Source organism: Prinia subflava, assembly GCF_021018805.1.
Source record: "Prinia subflava isolate CZ2003 ecotype Zambia chromosome W unlocalized genomic scaffold, Cam_Psub_1.2 scaffold_22_NEW, whole genome shotgun sequence".
Lineage (NCBI taxonomy): Eukaryota > Metazoa > Chordata > Aves > Passeriformes > Cisticolidae > Prinia > Prinia subflava.
This window is the reverse complement of record NW_026960606.1, coordinates 5,976,137-5,994,932: the sequence shown is the minus strand read 5'-3', so window position 1 is coordinate 5,994,932 and position 18,796 is coordinate 5,976,137. Positions and strand designations below refer to the sequence as shown.

At 40.0% G+C, this 18,796-nt stretch overlaps 1 protein-coding gene across 1 annotated transcript in view; it reads left to right on the top strand.

The window, feature by feature from the left end:
- The window catches only part of LOC134564898 (kelch-like protein 4), a 65,664-nt gene extending 48,023 nt beyond the window's left edge, over positions 1–17,641 (top strand). The window contains 9 exon segments of the mRNA XM_063424183.1: positions 235–431; positions 3,845–4,057; positions 6,003–6,094; positions 6,096–6,187; positions 9,712–9,936; positions 13,133–13,295; positions 15,294–15,506; positions 16,534–16,705; positions 17,407–17,641. Of these exon segments, the coding sequence (XP_063280253.1) occupies positions 235–431; positions 3,845–4,057; positions 6,003–6,094; positions 6,096–6,187; positions 9,712–9,936; positions 13,133–13,295; positions 15,294–15,506; positions 16,534–16,705; positions 17,407–17,466 (1,427 nt within the window). The 3' untranslated portion in view covers positions 17,467–17,641.
- Positions 17,642–18,796: the final 1,155 nt, after the last annotated feature.

Here is an 18,796-nt window from a genome sequence, read left to right as displayed (position 1 = left end):
GATAAAGTTCCAATAAAAATGTCCTAATCATTGTATTCAAAATCCACCAAATCCTATAAGTTAAAACATCTGCTTAAAGAATCCTTCACTAAGAAAGGAAAATGAATTTGCGAACCACAGGACATCTCAGAGAAAAGCCAGAGCGACAAACTTTTAAATAATGAAAATACAAGTGAAATGACTAAAAACTTTCTTCTTTTTTTTTTTTTTTTCTCTGAAATGAAAACTGCCCAGGTATCCTTGAGTTAAAGAAAGACACTATAGAGAGTTTGGTGGCTGCCGCACGACTTCTGCAGCTCTCCCAGGTCATTGAGGTGTGCTGCAACTTCCTCATGAAGCAGCTCCACCCTTCCAACTGCCTGGGGATCCGCTCGTTTGGGGACACCCAGGGCTGCAATGAGCTCCTGAAGGTGCCCCACACACTCACCATGGTAAGGTGAACAGCTGACAGCTCTGCAGTCACAATTACATCCAGAAATGTTCACTTCTGTTGTTCCCCAGTTCAGTTTTGCCTTTGTAGAAAGGCATCCTCAGTGAACTTGAATTTGCAGCACGAGTGGTACCTATTCCTGCCAAAAAATGTAATAGAACCTTAACATGGCTCATGTCTAGAGACAAACAGCAATGGGCCAACCTTACGCCTTTGATTCCACATGAAAAAAATTCTAAAGCTGATTTTACGGTGAGACACGCATAAAAAGAGTCAAAATAAAGAACGTATTGGAAAGATTTGGAATGCTAAAAAGAATCATGTCCCTGACTGGAACATAATCCTCCTCTGGTTTAAAGCAAGAAATGAATATTCAGAGCATGGGAAACAGAGAAGTGCGATAACTTGTTATGAAACCAAATTGAGGGATAAATATTCAGGGCAATGAGATGTGCTATCACAGCTTAAAACACAAAAAGAATGGCAACTGCTACAGCTAAATAGATATAAAAAGAACTACTTGTTAGGAGACCCATGGCAGCTTTATGCTTGAAATATCAGAGGAGGATGTCAGAACCAGTTTAGAGGCTTCATAATGCTGAGAACACTCCAGCAAGGGATTGTGCATGTCCACCTGCTGAAAGAGGTGAGAGTGGCATGTGCTCCTCCCTGTCACAGCAATCAATGGTTTGTTTAGCAGCAATTAAAATTCCCTTTACATTTCAAAGTTTGAAACGGGGCATTTAAGATAGAGGTTTGTGGCAGTGTGTTAATTTAATCAGTTATGCTTTGTATATTTTTGTACTCGTTTGGTTCTCTGTACCCCACTCCCCTGATGGTTCCTTTGTTTAACTCACATGACTCCTGTCTGCACCTGTACCTGTTATTCAGCACACGGTTAGCTGTCTGATATTTTTTCCCGCCTTTGTAAATCCCTCCTATTTTCTCCTGATTGGTCCAAGCCATGTTGTCCTACCCCCGGGTCCCCTAGCAACTTGCCCTGGTTGGCTGGCAGGGGCTGACCACCCCCTTTGCCCCCCCTCCAACTCGCCCTTGACAAAAACCCCCTGTACTCTCCTCCCCCCGAACAGTCCCGGGCTGAGGAGGTGTTTCTAATAAACCCTCTGTTCGTCTGGAATTGTTTCCTCCTTTCGTTCCCCTGCCTGTCGAATTACCATCGCTCATCCGAGCCCCTGATAAGACAAGAACCCACAGGAGTCAGCCTTGCCTGCGCTGCGTGCAGGCTGACCCTTGCAAACGTCTGTCACGGCATCTGGGCTGGTCAGTAATAGAGCCGTCGGCTCTGAGTGAGCACCCCGACAGAGGTTTGCTCAGCCTGTACAAAATAGTGTTGTCTTTGCTGCTCCAATCTTTTTAATATTCATCCAAAAATTAGGAAATCCCCCTCTACTGTTGCCTCTTTCCTCCCACCAGTGCAAGAACATGGGGGCCAGCTTTGAACATTTAGTTTTATGGTTCAGATTTCTGCAAAACTGAAATAAAATCATATGGTTGGATTTATGATTTTATGACAGTAAGATATGTTGAGACAATAAACAATAAAGAGATTATGACAATAAAATTTGCTTATATTTTTTTTAATAATTTGAAACCTCCAGTCTTTCCCAGGAGTTAAACCTTTATTTTTTTTCTTAAACCACGTGCCACAGATTTGAGAGTTGAGTCATTAAGAACTTCCTAAAATGAAGGATCATGATGACTCTATGACATTCAGCAGCACTGGGCATAGGTTTTATACTATTTCCCTTGAAAACAACTCTTGCCACCTCTAGAACCACCTCCTGTTTTTGCATGGAACAGACTGAAAATTCTGCCATGAAACAGGACCTGGAGCATAAATTCACCCACCACATTTTCTACTAATAGCTTAGAAAGAGAAGAGGAAATAAAATTCTGTTTCAAACCATGGCAATGATATTACAAAAAGCCTTTGGAGAACAGGAGATCATAGCAATGCATAAGCACATAAAAACTGTGGAAGGGGATAAGTAAAACATTCAGGTTTGGTTTATGATGGTAAAAATGTGTAACTTAGGGGAAAGACCAGAAAGTTGTCCTGTAAATATAGAGCCCATTACATTTTCAAACGTGCTGTAAGCACCAGACCCATTCAATAAAACCAGACACAATGGGGACCTTCCCCTTCAATATTTTGGCCACCGAGGCAGAGTATTAACATTTTCCTGCCTGGTATCTTTTCGTGCAGATAGAGCTTGTTCTGGTAAATGACTTGTGCTATATTTGTAGCTAGAAGTGTACTGGCCTTCCTATCCCTGTTCTCTGAATGTCACAAGTATTAAAGCAGGATATGCATAACAGACCAAAGTTGACATCTCCTTAAATCACTGATACTTCTGTATTTGCATCCTGGATACATTTAAAAAGAGTTACAGAAAGTGAAGTAACTACTGAAAACAAACAATAAAATATCAATTACTAAAATTTCTTCACCTGTCCTATTTCAATCTGGTTCCTAAAAAAGATATATTAATTCTAGGTACAGAAATAGAAATTCTATTTCAAATGCAGTCATGAATTCCTACATGCATCTCTTTGCGAGTAACACGATCCCCTCACTCTCTTTACCAAATTTCTTTTTTCCTGTGGAATTTGATAGGGAAAGAGATAATATATATATAGATATCCTATCTATTGATATCAACTCTGATTTTGTTATAACTCAATTGTACAATTTTTTAAATGAAAAATAATTCTATGAAAGACTCTAAGTATTTAATACATTTGGTCACTTCTGGAGTTGGGGAGTTTTATCACAGCAGTAGCTAAAAGGCTGAGAGCCCTTCATTGAAATCTGTCCAACTTTGTATTGCCCAAATAGTCCTGTTAGAAAATTTAGCTGAATTTCCTTTGCTGTATTTTCTTGCCCTAAGAGCAGTCATACAGTTAACAGCTGGCACAAGTTGCAAAATGATTGGAAGGTTTCCATGTAATTGGCTCAAAACCTTTGAATCTGCAACAGAAGGGACACATTTTATTTGAACGCCCACTTGGCATTTCTAAAATGCACATTATATCTTCAAATACTATTTCTATCAAGCCACAGTGCTAAGATCACACTGATGAACAAAAGTGCCTGTGGCAAAACCCTAAGCCAGGACAGGCTGACAAGAAGCCTGACAAAGACATCTGCAGCATGGTGGTGTGGAGATGAGTATTATTCTTCAGTTCTGCAAGAATAGAGCAGCAAAAAGCAACCAAAATCTCCCTTAAATGGTAGGACATTCAGTGATCTTTAGAATATCCACAGCATTTTCCTGCATTGTGGAACTGAACAGGAATGAAATATTCACAAAGCCTACATTATCTAAGAAAAAGCCATTTCTACGTATGTGTGAAAAACATCAGCGCATTGAAATCTTCTTTTATTTTTAGGAACACTTCATAGAAGTAATAAAAAACCAGGAATTTCTTTTGCTCCCAGCTAATGAAATTGCCAAGCTCTTGTCTAGCAATGACATCAATGTGCCGGATGAAGAGACAATTTTGCAGGCCCTGATGATGTGGGTGAGGCACGACCTGCAAAACTGACAGCAGGACCTGGGGATCCTCCTCTCCTACATCAGACTGCCCCTACTGCCACCTCAGGTATGAATATGAAGGTCCAACAGGGAACTCTGCCAGCTGAAATGCTTGTCCTGTAGGCATCCTGTAGGCAGAGAGGAGAGTTTTGTGCAAAGATTCTGGTTTGGGCTGGAGGTTATCGGTATTTTTCATCCTTTTTATTTTTTTTTAAATGATATAGTATACATCTTCATTGTTTTTAAACACAGATGAAAAGAAATCCCCCAGTGCCAGTGTAATTACTAGGCTCAGAATTACCTCTAAAAAAGTCAGTCTATTCCAAAAGCCAAGTGTTCCTTTGTTGGGTTGTAATAGTTCTCCTCTAACAGCACAGCAATTTAGATATCATGAAAAGATATTTCCTTAGATTTGCCAAACTGCAGGACAGATATGCCACAATGCTTCTTTCTTTATTGCCATAAAACATAGACAAATATAAAAGGGCCTAAATTATTGCTGTCAATCCTGAGCACTGACATTACTTGTCCCTTAATTCTGAAAGAGACAATTCATCCATCAAGTTCCAGAGCTGGACATCCTGTTTCATAGAAAGGTGATGCTGCTGTGTCTGTGTCATAGAGGAATCTTTATATCTCCTCAGAAATGGATATAGAACACCAAGACTGTCAGTCCAGACACTTTATGAATCTATGTGACTGATGCTGCAAATATTCTACCTTGAATAATGCATAAAAGTACTATACACCTTTAAAATACATTTGAATTACATTTAATTCAATTACAAATACATTTGAAATACATTTAATATCTTGTAATATTCACAGAGGTGTCCAATACTCTGTGGTAGATTTCTTTCACATACTGAGTTTTGTATAAAGGGTGCAGTACTACAAATTAATGATTTGAAGCTTTTTTAAAAGTTAAAAGAAAGAGGTAAGAAAAAATTAACCAAAGCCATCACATTCATAGACTTTTCCCCTCCACAATTATATAGTTTTTCTTGCATTAAAGCAGAGTTCCCAGCAAAGCATAAGTGAGTGGTGAGCTTTAAATGAGTGTTTGTAGCTGTCCTGGGGTGACTTTTTGATGCTTGTATCCCCAATTGTCTGTTCTGTCTCTGCTGTATGTGAAGTTCTGTACCTTTAAGACTAAGTAACTCCTGATAAGTAACAGCTGTGTTAATTAACCAATACAGCCTTGCCTCTGATAAGTAACAGCTATATCCAATAAGGATGAGTGAGATAAAAGAGGGGGTTAACGGGTAAGGGAAGGGGCAACCTTGAGGAGCAGGGACTCATGGAGTGGGATCCTGGAGAGAGAGAGAGAGAGAGAGAGAGAGAGAGAGAGAGAGAGAGAGAGAGAGAGAGAGAGAGAGAGAGAGAGAGAGAGAGAGAGAGAGAGAGAGAGAGAGAGAGAGAGAGAGAGAGAATCGCTGCTGTGAGACCAGTTCCGAGAGCAAAGGGGGAGAAAGAAGACACGTGGAGTTGTTTTGAAAACAGCATTCACTCCTCTGCATTCCTGCTCCTGGACTGTGCTCATCTGAGGCATGGACAAGTAGTGACCTGTCCTGGACTGAAAAACCCAGAGAGACACCCGGATCTTACGCCTGTGCCCCCCAGGGCCCAGGATGGCATTTTTCCAGCACTGGAGGAACTGATAAGAGACTGAGTGAGCTGAGCTACCCATGGCAAGGACTTTCTGAATTTACCATCCCACTTTGGAGCAATGACAGGTTTTATTGTTTCATATTATTCATTCCTTATGCTTTTAGGCACTTTGTTTGTTAAAGAATTAGTTTTTTCCACTTTTCTCTGAGGAAGTTCTTTTCTCAGACTGGTTGGGGGGAGGGGCTGTTTGGGTTTGCTTCCCAGAGGGACTCCATTCAGGGATTCTCTCACAAATTAGCCCTAAACCAGGACAGTAGCTACAAATACCTTAATTATTCAAGTACATGCAATTTTAATGATTTAGCTATATATCAGGATGTGCTTTTTTTTCCATTTCTTAGCTACTGGCTGATCTAGAAAGCAGCCCAATGTTTGCAGATGACCTTGAGTGTCAGAAACTTCTCATGGAGGCCATGAAGTACCACCTGCTGCCAGAGACGCTCCATGATGCAGAGCCCTCGAACCAAGCCCAGAAAATCCATGGTGGGTGCCCTTTATGCTGTGGGCGGCATGGATGCCACTAAAGGTAAGCCCAGGAGTTCATTTGATTGGATTAATTAATTGTATTACAGACACCCATGGAATATATGACATTTATTTAAATATTTCCCGTGGGAAAATATCAATTTAGGGGTAAAAAAGAAGAAAAAGCAAATCACGGAATAGAATCCTATGTCAGAAGTTCTTTCTTACTAGAATCATTTTTGTGAACAATACGCTTATATTTGAGTGCAGACTAAAGAAGTTTGATTCATATGGTGGTTTTTACAATTAAACTTAGTATGAATTTTTGCAAAAAATTGTTGAATTTACAAATCAGAAGAAAAAGTAAATATTTAAAATGTTTCAAGATTTGTTTAATATTGAACCTTTCGGTCTATATTTTGACAAAGTAAGAACACTAAGATTTCAAAGAAGCAGAAAAATAAAACCAAAAAGCATCACTGAACTACAGAGAGCTCTTACCTAATGCTTATAAATCCTTATTATAACATTTCAGGTGGAAAGATTTGTATTTTTCATGAATGCAGCCTGTTTTTCAGGACTTCATACACAGGGGTGTTTTTTTTAGGTTTGTAGTCAAAAGTTAATTATTATAAATATATTCCAGTTTCTATCATTTGATTTCCACAACTGCAATCAGGTTACTTTTGGAGTGTAGCCACAGCCTAATTAGATCTCAGTCAGCCTCTCCAGTGGAGAGGCTGCTTGAGAAGAATTCAGGCAAAGCAATCAAGCCCACACATCCACACACGTTCTCAGCTAGCTCAAGCAACGAGAGGCAGAAGGCCCTCAGCCACCAGATCAGTTCCAGCAAAGTTTATTCCATGTGCCGAAGTGGATCCATGGGGCCGAAAAAGGGAGGATCATGTGATTTTTTTTTTTCTGTTATATAGTGTCTCAGGTTCACGGGTGGTGCAGGGGGCAAGTGGCCATAGGGAAGACAGAAACTGGACACCAGGCCCCACAGCCAATGCGGGACCAGGGAAAGGGGACACCATGAGGGACTGATGGACATAGGGAAACCAAAGGAGCAGATTGTGAAATGTTTGCAAGGAACGATGGGGGAAAAGCCTTTGTTACATGTGGAAGGGGTGTCTTTAATCTTTGCTTTTCCAGGGTAAGGCAGTTGGGAATTCCTTTAAGGGCACAGGGGACTCCACAGGTTACAGCTTTAAACATTGCACTATTCTATTTAGGAGGCTGAATGTTAAATCATTTTCTCCAGGAACCTCAACTTCAAACCCACAGCTTGAAGCCAGAGAACTATAATTAGTTTTAAGTCTAGTGACTTGCTGCACAGAATTACTTTTAGCTGTGTGAGTTCACTTTTAATAGAATCACAAAGAAGATAATCTATTTCATGGTTTACAAAAAGCTGCTGATGACTGATTTTTCCTCATATGAGAGACCTTGCATAGCTACCTCCCTATCTCTGTGCAATCAAATCAAGTGCAGAACACATTCATTGCCAGCACAACATGAAAACACTCATTCCTAGGACAATTTAGCAAATATGAGTAATCTGTTGCAATTAAGTAGATTCATTAGCGATACTGAGAATTTATGAATTATATCAGACAACCAGGCAATCTTTAAACTATCTTCCCCTAAAATAAGAATACATTTTTCCAATCATTTTTTCCTAGTAAAGGTTATGCAAAGAAAGAGATATTTCAGTCAACATCTGTACTTCCTGTTGGTGCCTCTTACTTCTTACCTTGGAATGAAGCCAATTGTTTGAACTTTTCCCTTTTGATGGGTAAGAAGAACAGCACTTCTGCTCCTCCCTGCTGTCCTCCACAGCTCTGACTCAGATTTGGAGCCTGGGCTGGATTGGGAGATAAAGAAACAGCAAAAAGAGACCAGGATGCACTGGAGGAACAGCTCTGAGAAGAGAGTAACTCCCACCTCTGGCAGTAACACACTGCCTGAGATAAAGGCAGACACCAGGCTTGGCATCTCAGGCAATGCCAGGTTTGCCTTTGTGCTTATCTCAGGTGGAATACGAAGACAAATCTCAAATTCCAGTGGTCAAAAGAAGATCAAAGAGGTACTTTTGGGCTGGAATTTTGAAAAATGGGAATGTGCCTAAACTACATTAAGTTTTGTGGCTCTCAAATCTTCCAGCCTCTGTAAAAATTACAGCCCACAGGGGTATGTCAACACACTTAAACCTGACTGCATTTTCCCTGTGTTTTAGTGTGAGAGATTTCCTTTAAAATGGAGAACTTTGGGGCACTCGTGTATTAGCATAGAATAAACGAGGAAGAATCAAAGCAAAGAGCAGCAAACAGAACAACAAGATGGAAAGAACAGGCAAAGACACCCAGCTGCTCTGAATAAAGGGGAGAAAGCAGAGTTTCTGTCTTTTATTGCAGATGGAGCTAGTTGTTTCTTTCCCAACCTATGCATGTGGAAAAACATATGGATAAAAAATAAAATAGCATGAGATAAACTCTTATTTCACTGAATTTCTGGAGTACATCAGGTGATCCCTAACAGATCTCGAAACCAAATCCTATCTTTCTTTTCTGCTTTATTGCATGGTTGTTTTCCTGTTGTAAAAATAATTTCTTAGCCACAAACTCCCTGTTGTTATCTTCAAAACACCACTTGTCCGGTCTCAAATCCCAGTCAAGGAACAAGAAATCAGCTCTGTTTTCCTCAACGGGCTACCTTTGACTGAGCTGAATTTAAGCTCCAGGGTGCACTGGCAGTTCTACCTTGGATCTTAGTGAGCTGTGCCCTCGCTGTGCTTAGCAGCTCTCAGAGGAGCAATTATGGCTCCTGAGTGATGTTGGGAGCCAGTGCGTGGAGAAGTGTCAGTGCTGAAAGGCAGAGAGTTCGTGCCTTACGAAGAGTTTTAGCAAAAATGTTACTGGATGTCCAGTGACCTGGAAAAAATGGAAAATGTGGTTGATGTGTTACGATAGCCAAGCAGCTCCTGCAGGGCTGCTGCACAGGTGAGCTTCAGGGAAGATACCTGTGGGAACCAGATGTGCACTCACACACAGCCCTGTCTCCTGCCTGACTTCATCCTAAAAGGGAAAATATCCACAGGATTCCTGAAGGTGTTTGTCTAGTTCCTCAGACAGGTACATGGAGTCTGCTTTTAATATCATTAATGCTTTAGGCACTAGTGATAAGAGTGACACTAGTGACATGGTTAAAGAGTGGATTGTTGTGAGGCACTGTATTCATAAGGACTATAAAGAAACCCCAAAACAAACCCCACAAACCCCCTACTCTCATGGTACTTAAGTAACAGATTTAACTTACCTCCAAAATTTGCACTGCTACAAAAATTGCTACAACTTGATTCTCCATTTCTTGCCACCAGTATATTCTCAGACTTGCCAATCACGTGTGCAATTAATGCAGCTTTCTTATTAGAGAGGACTGAAGAATGAGAACTTCACATGAAAACTGAAGTTCCCAGCACAATCTCACACAAAAAACTTCAATATTTTATAATTTAATCGTGTTTTGAGCTGGCTGCTGACTACTGGGTACTGCTCTCTCCATGGCTGTCTCTGTTTCTCACAGGCACCACCACAATTGAGAAATATGACCTCAGGACCAACAGCTGGATCCAAATTGGGACCATGAATGGCCGGCGGCTGCAGTTTGGGGTTGCAGTGATTGACAACAAGCTCTACGTTGTGGGGGGCAGGGATGGGCTCAAAACCTCCAACACTGTCGAGTCCTTCAACCCTCTCACCAAGTCTTGGACTGTGATGCCCCCAATGTCAACACACAGGCACGGCCTGGGTAAGAGGGGCTCTGCCTCTGCAAATGCCTCCCAGCACACACAGATGGGGTTTGATCAACTCAAACACTGCTGAAGAAACTTTTAACAGCATTTGGTAACATGCAGCAATATTTGTAGAAGATATTTTTCAAAGAGAGGTTTGCCTATTGCCATGATTTTATGATTTTGTTAATATTCACCTAACTAGCACTGGTCTTCCAGAGTTAATTTTGCTTGTAGGAAATTCCAAAATATAAGCTATAGTGAAAATAATCAACTCATCACATGATTTAATGGCCAAGGGATACATTTACAATACACTAACAACCTGATTTTATTTATTTTTTTTATACATGATGAATTCAATCCAGAGGTATTAATCACCTCTGTAATTCAGTTCAGGGCAACAACTCAGACTGAAGAAAACAGTGTATGAAAATAAGTACAACTTCACCAGTTCTAATGTTGCAATTATAAGAAGTTTTACAGAGCTCTGTCGTGGCTTAGTATCTATGGTTTTTTTACTGCAAAACAATCCTTAATATTATTCACACTGAAGGAATAATTTGAATATGAAATCTAGAATTTCTTTCCAGAACTATAAAAAATAAGGCTAAGTTTACAGATTAATAGACTGTAACAGAGGGAATATGATGATTTCTGAATGATTTATATATCCCAGATCTTATGAAAAAGCTGGCTTCTCTTAAGTTACAGAAACAGGCATTGCTTGAAATCATCAGTAAGTTCAAATGACATGGAATATTTTTATTTTTATGGATAATAGAGGAAGATCAATCCAGAATTATTTGGCAAACTATTGTGGCCTATGTCACCTTCTCCACTGCTTGGTAGAGAAAGGGTAGTGTAGGGTTCTTACCAGTTAGAGCACAAAATTGATGGAACCAAATACTAGTAGGTGGCAAATGGGAAGAAGACTAAACAGATGAAATAATTGTCATTGAAATCTTTATAGTTCCTGACTGCAGGGGCATAATTCTCCCAAACAGGTAGGTCACAGCCATAAATTTGAGTGCCCAAAGTTTGGCTTCAATCTGTGCCTGGTTTGCCTCACACTTACAGCCCCTATTACCTTCAGGGAGATTCTGTGGAGAGTTGGTGCTTTTGAAGAAATGAGGCCATGTATATTTAGGCCTGAAAGACAGTTTTTGAAAACTTTTAAGCAGCTGGATTGAAACATTTTACCTCACCTAACAAAAGAAACAAAGAGCAGCAGCAGCTCCCAAAGAGAAGGCACCAAAGCCCTTCTATGAAAAAGCACAATGGCCCAGTATTTGTCCACACAGAGCTTTGCAGAGACAGCCAATTTGGCTCTCCTGTGCCTCAAGGACAGCAGATAGGAGCCAGCTCTTATCCAAAAGGCATTAAAATGTTGTGATGCTTTAGCTGGTAAGGACAGCAAGCTACCTACCCACCCAGGCTTCCTGCTGGCAGCACTACAGAGCTTCAGCTGGCTCAGAATTAGGGGAGGTTGTTGGTTTGGGCATATTTTTCATTGCCTGACTCAAGTTTTGCCTTTTTGTAGGAGAATAGCATAATTTCCCTCTTAGAGGCTCAAATTTGTTTTAGAGTGTCGTGGTTGGGGGGGGAGGTGAAATTTTCCAGGGGGATGTGGGCAGGCCAATCAGTGATCAGGTTTTGTGCTGGGACTTGGATTGGCCACTCGGAGGTTTGGACACGCCTCTGAGGACACAAGGGGTTAAAAGCAGGACTCCAGGGGGGTTCGGTCTCTTTTTGGGGTCCGTTTTCAGCAGGGAAACATCTCCTCTCCCCTGCCCAGTTTCTAGGCTGGGTGGGGGTGGGGGCCACGTGGCTGGTCTGAAGAGAACCACACTGCAGACTAAAGTAAGCTGGGGCCCCGGGGGAAGAAGAGAAGAGACAAGCTTTGAGTTGAGCTGGCCTCATCCAGGCTGGAGGGGTGGAAAACTGTAGAGGTGCCCTCCTTCTTCCCCCCTCTCCCAGAGAAAGTGCCTAGCTGCGTGGGAGTTGCCGAGCCTGGGAGTGCCTGAGCCTGCAGCCCCCTGCCGGGAGCCAGAAACTGTTAACTCTTTCTGAGGCAGAAACTTTTTTCTCAGACATTGATTCTCATGGTTAGTGGTTTCAGAAGAGAAAGAAAAACAGCCTGGGACCGAGATGATAAAGCACGATTAGAAAGAACCCGATGGGCAGGGAATTGAAGAAGAGTGGCTTCTGAGCTGGACTTTCCTTGCATAATGTTAGCCATAGACTGAACTCAAGTCTCTTTTGAACATAAACTGCATTTTGGGGTGGATGTAGCCTAGCTCGACTTGCTGCAGTGAAGTGAACAGAGAAGAAAAGGGAGAGGGTATGGTGGCGCCCTCTGCCCGCAGAGAAAAAAAAAGCCCTCGGCCCCAGGGGAAAGATGGGGAGAGCTCAGCATGCAAGCATCCTTAAAAGAGCCCTGTATGCAGTTTCAGCCTATGGACAGTGGTGAGAGCACTGGACATAGGAAAGAGAAAGTGTCCCCTGGCAGACTTCTCCAGGCAGTGCCACGGGTGACATGGAAATACACAAAGAGTGGACCTGCGTTTCCTGAAGAGCAGTCTGTGGTGCGGGAGAGACTCCTCTCTCCCTTGCTGAATTGAAGATTGGGGTTTTTTTGAGTGGTGATTGTTTGATTTAAAACCCAAAGGTTTGGTCTGTTGAGGGTAATGTGTAAAGGGTAGAAACTGGGGGAGGAGAAGAAATGTTCTGAGAAGTTTTTATTTCTGTCTCTGTGTGTGTTTAGAGTTTTCTATCTCTGTTCTTATGTAATGTAATAAAGTTTTGTTTTTCTGTTTTTAAAGTTTAAGCCTGCTCTGCTCTGTTCCTGATCACATCCCACAGTAGTTGTTAGAGAAAAAACATATATTCATGGGTGCATTAACATCTGGCCAGTGCTAACCCATGACATAGAGCAAGGTCACTAGAAGTGAAAGAGATAAAAGTCCAAGAAGAGAACATCAGAACTAAAGCAGCTTTCCTCTAATCTTTTGGCAAAAGATAATGGTTATTTAGGAGAACACTGTATGTGAAGTGCTTGTTTATTTATTCTTCCAAATGAAAAGGCAGCTTTCAGTTTGTTTAATACCAGCTGAAATTGCTTATCTGCACACAGGGAATTAATGTATGGGATGAATATGCTGCTGGCCACTGAAACCAGGAGATAATTTGTCCCTAATTCTGTCTCTCAAGGAGTAGCAATGCTTGAAGGACCAATGTATGCAGTTGGTGGCCATGATGGGTGGAGTTACCTCAACACAGTGGAGCGCTGGGACCCGCAGGCATGGCAGTGGAATTATGTGGCCAGCATGTCCACCCCAAGGAGCACTGTTGGGGTTGCAGCACTCAACAGCAAGTATGGCAACAGGAAAACCCCTTTCTGGGTTTTCATCTGCTTCCTTCCTTGGAAACGCAGCTTCTTAAATTTTATTTTCAGGCTTATGGTTATTAATGACCTCGAAGAAACAAAGAGACGATGTAATGCATAGAAATAAGAAAGGAAAGCCTTTCCTCTGCTGTGTGGTAAATTGATTTCAAACTTACAGTCAGGTTTTAAACACATTTCAGCCCTTTTAAATTATAGCAATGTGAAAATGTCATTACATGCACATCAGAATTTTACCTAGATTATAACATGTGGGGATATAAAATCAGCTACTTAAAAAAAAATCCAAGCTTATGTTTACACTTTAAAATCATTGATTCTAAATAGACAATGTGAATGGAAAGAGTCTTTCCTTTGTCATACAAATTCACAGACAATTTTTAAAATGTTGAAGGTGTATGGTGTGTTTAATGGAAAGATGAGTTCATTAATTAGGTATGGAATAAACAGCCTCTTATAAATCTTCTCCTATCCAGATTTGCTCTGCCTTCCATCTCTTGCATTATACAAAATCTGTCTGTTAGTCTGGTGATGTAATTTCTGGCATACCAGGAGATCAAATGTCCATCACTCAGTGCAACTGCTGCGGTCCAACCAAGAGAATGCTTCCTTTCCTGTTTCCCTAAATCACGATGTATTTTTTCCTGTTCAATCCTACCAGAAAAGCCTTTGTATATCGGTGGAGCAACACTTGGACCAATAAATGGTCCATTGAAAACATCAGTCAATAATGCTATATTTGGTCTTTTCCTTAGAGAATGGGAAACACCGCCATGTTTGAAGACATGTTTTGGAAAACAAAGGATCACAATCAATCACTTTATGTATACAGAGATTTCCTTGCCCTGTGAAAGCTGTGTAAACAAGCAGGCTCTATCAATGACATGATATGAAAAGAAAATAAATCAAAGCCTCAAGTTTTGTATGGATCAGACAACAAACTGCAAAACCAAACTTAATTTTATCAAGTGAACAAACATTAGGAGAGAGCGAGCTAGGGATTTTTTATTATTCTAATGGTGAACAGAAGAATCTTCTAGTTAAAATATGCACCAGAGAAGTCTGAAAGCTTTTTAAGTCTCTGGAATAAAACAGGCACTTCTAAAGGAAAATTTAGCTGATCTGGTTTACGTGTTTTACTCTGGGCAAGTCCACGTGTTCCCTAGGTCTCTAATAAGCTGCACTAAATAAATTCAATTTCATGGCAGAAAACAATAACAGGGGTCTGAAAGGGAGTGGAAAACCCAGCACATTCAACACCTGAACACATCTATTATATTTCATCCTAGTCCAACAGCATCCAAGTTAGCTTGAGACCAGAAAGAAGTTCAGGCTTTGTAAAATTCATTGACAAAAAAGCCACAACCCCTGATGGTTTTTTTTACATGGATTACCACAATTTATTCCTACAAGTTTCCCCGACATCAGCTGTTTAAATCTCCAGTTGTTTGCTAAGTGTCTTTGGGCTGAACAGATAAGATGACACAAGGTGGTGCCTTCTGTACAGCAGATTTTCTTAAATACAGACTTAGAAGGAAATATATTTAATACATATTTTATATATGTTTTAGATATCTATTCAAGTTATTAAAGTTAACTGCACAGGAAAAACTTTTAATGTGATAAAATGTCAAATATTCTGTAACTGTCCCAGGGAATGCTACCATACATTTCAAACATATGCAGCATCTTTCAATTCAACTCTTTCTATTGCTCACATTTAGAGAACCTGACATGAATTTTTAAGCTTAATTTTCATATGTGGCTGCTTGAAGATTTCTACTGAGTGAAAAATATAACTTAATCTAACACAAAAAAGCCTTTGAGCAAAGGAAGTTCCAGAGTGCAGCAAAAAATGGGCGTAATGGCAATTTTAGCATGGTCTGAATGAAGTCAGCCAGATAAAATTCTTATTAGTGGGAGGATAAAGACTGAAATTGTTTGCCTGCTTGCGGGTTATTATCCCAGGCTATATGCAGTTGGTGGGCAAGATGGGAGCTCCTGCCTGAAATCCATGGAGTGTTTTGATCCTCATACAAACAAGTGGAGTTTATGTGCCTCCATGTCCAAGAGGAGAGGTGGTGTCGGTGTGGCCACCTACAGTGGGTTTTTGTACGCCGTGGGAGGTCATGATGCTCCTGCTTCTAACCACTGCTCCCACCTGCCTGACTGTGTGGAGAGGTAAGAAATTATTTTGCTTTTGTTTCTTCTCTGTTTACATTCCAGGAAGGGATTACAGAATAAATTCTCTTCACAATTGGAATGTTGTGTTTGTAAAACATATTCCACCTTTTAAAAATAATATTTTGAGCAGGAATAATTGATTTCCAATACTTTTGTGATAACAAAAGAATTAAACCTCAGCAGCAAATTCCTCCCTTCTGCCTGAGCTACCCAAGAGCCAGATAAAAGCAACCGAAGTAGTGAGACAAATTCAAGATGTGACCTTTCTATTCCTCAAGGTCCAGAACTCAGGTTTAGGCTGCTTGTGCCATGTACTGTAGGAAGGAAATACTTTTCAGTTTCTTCCAATAATTTGACTGACACTGATAAAAGTTGTAAAAATATAAGAAATATCATAAAGTCTTGTCATTTGGGGAAAAAAAAGGAAAACTGAGCAGGTGTTAAACCCTGCTGTGAACAATAACAGCCAAATTCTGTTCTCAGTTAGATGGGGTAAAGCAGGAACTACCTGGAATTCACTGTAATTTATATTAGAATAGATCAGAAATAATATTAACATAAGATGCTGCCATGCATTTCATGAGAGAAACTTAGAGCTATTACAGAAGATATTTAATTTCTTTTATAGTAAACTTCGCTGGAAACATTAATTCTGACAATAAACAGAAAACCAAAAGCTTTATGGAGGAAGAAAATAAGAATATATTGAAATTAACTTTGCTGAGTCAACTGGTGGCCAGGGTGTCATTCCCTCAGGTCCCATTTGTGTTTTAAATGTATTGATGGCTTAATGTAATTGAAATGGAGAGACTGTAATGAAAAAGTGAAAACAGGGGCATTTTCTGTGTGCTTGAATACCCCTTTAGTGGCTAAACCAAAAACTGAATCACATCTCAGTTCTACTTGTTCCTGGTGTAAATCATGCGTTGCTACAGGAGAAAACAAGTGAACATCAGCAATTTAAATTTGAAATGTGTCTCCACCATGCATTTTTTCTGATGATTTTGATCACCATGCTTCCTAGGTATGACCCCAAAACAGATGCTTGGACCACAGTGGCCCCTCTGAGTGTGCCTCGGGACGCGTTTGGGATCTGTCCCCTGGGGGACAGGCTGTATGCAGTGCGGGGCTATGATGGCCACTTCTACCTGGACACCGTGGAGTCCTATGATGCTCAGAACAACCAGTGGACAGAGGTAATGGGGACACAAATGATGCCTCAGAAATGATAGGGGCTCTTCCTGCAGCTAGGAATAATTTTGTCCAAATAACTGTGAAATTATTGCCAGTCTGGTGAAAAACAACACGTTAGGATGCAGCAATATTGTAAGTGGGCTTGAATAAAATATCAGTTTCCTATCCTGTAAAATAACCATGTGAAACTTTTTAGACTGAGGGGTGGAGGAAATGCATGGGCAAGCAAAGCAGATTGCACAAATTACTTTGGGTTTGACATGCTTAAATTCACTGTTGGTAGATCTGGTGTGTTTATCAGCAATACCCTCTTCTGGAGGCACCTTCAAACTTTCATATTTATGGCCCTCCCCACTGAGGCCAAGAAGAAATACCTGGACTGCCAAGATCCTTTTGCAGGCACACAGTCCGTGGTTTTGGAACATTGGATGTGAAGGCCTTTTGAACATGTCAAGGGAACAGCACCAAGCTACACCTTTGTAACTCAGGGGCTGCTGAATTTTGCCAAAAAGCCCAAACTGTGTTTTCATACCTTAGTTAAACCTAATTTTTTAGCATTACATCAGTTTGAATAAACAAATTTCTTTCCTATTAATATGAAATTAATTTCTTCTTGTCCTATCCATAGGATACTACTAAAAATCTAAAAATGTTTCCTCCCTTTTCTTTTTTTTTTTTTTTTTTTTTTCCTTTTCCCTTCTAGGAAATTCCTGTCAACATTGGCAGGGCTGGAGCATGTGTTGTCATTGTGAAGTTGCCCTGAGGACTGTAAATTATTGTGAAACTGAACTGAGTGGAGTCCCAGAAGACAAGAAACATTTCCAGGAGCAGTACAGACTGCACACACCTCAGCAGTCCTCCCTTACAAACAATATTTATCCCTGAGCTGTCACACTATTACAGCACAGAAGTGTCTTCCTGCATCACAAAAATCAGAAAAGTTTGCAGAAGTAAATCAGTATTAGGCCTAATACGTAAAATCCACTAAAATGATTTAAATGTTTGAATGGTTCAGGTTTGTTACAAAAGTGTATAGGTTATTTATAAAATGCAGCAGTGAGAGATGTGTATAAGATTTAGAAAACTTTTGTCCTTTCTATATTTTCAGGAATGCTAAAATTTATTTTAAAAGCTTTTATATTTTAAGTAAATGAAAATGACTATGAAACACTTCCAACAGGGAACTGCACAAAAAGAAATATTTGCTCTTAAATATTACTGTCAACAGAATATTCTCTGCAGAATCAACTTAATTTCTATATTCAGAAATTAACTTTGAAATCAAACCAGAGAAGCAGATAATTTATTTACCATCCAGCACTGCTAGAACCATGACAGAATATCCATTTTTAGCAGTGTATTGACTTGAATAATGCAAGTTAAATCATAGTAGGGTTAAGGTACCTTTACATTATTGTGTGCCAGCAGAAAGAAATCTCTTTTGTCAAAACATAAGGCAAATATAATTTGCAATCAATTTCAGTGCATAGATATGTGATATTTTAATGCTGCTCTGTGTGCCAGCTTATTCACGGATTTCTCTTTGCCCACTAACCATATGTGTTAAACTAATCTGACTATTCCTGGGATGATAACCGTACATTAAATTTTAAAACACTCACATAATTAAATTCCTTGAATATAACTTAAAAAATGAAATTTTTATATCATATTGATATGACAGTCTTTGACCTCAGCTGAAGATAACCAGCTTTCTCTCATGTACAGTAGAAATATGGTAAGGAATAAACCACACCCACTGTGTAACATTACATACCATTTATGTAAACACGTTTCTGTTCTATCTGGAATTAGTGAAATGATAAGAATCAAGAACAAAAAGGAAAATAATCACCTGAAAACAGCACACAGTATTCCACATGCATGATATTTTCTTTTTGTGTGCCAATTTCTACTGTTTTACTTTAATTTCATTTTTTATAATTTCAAATGCTGAGTGTTTTCTAGAAAAAAAGAATGTATGTAAGATATTCTATGCTGTAAAGCACAATATTTGGTCAGTATCCACCTCAGTGTTTGTTAAGATGTTGTTTTGTCAGTATCAGAAAATTCAGGACAGAGACAAAAATCTC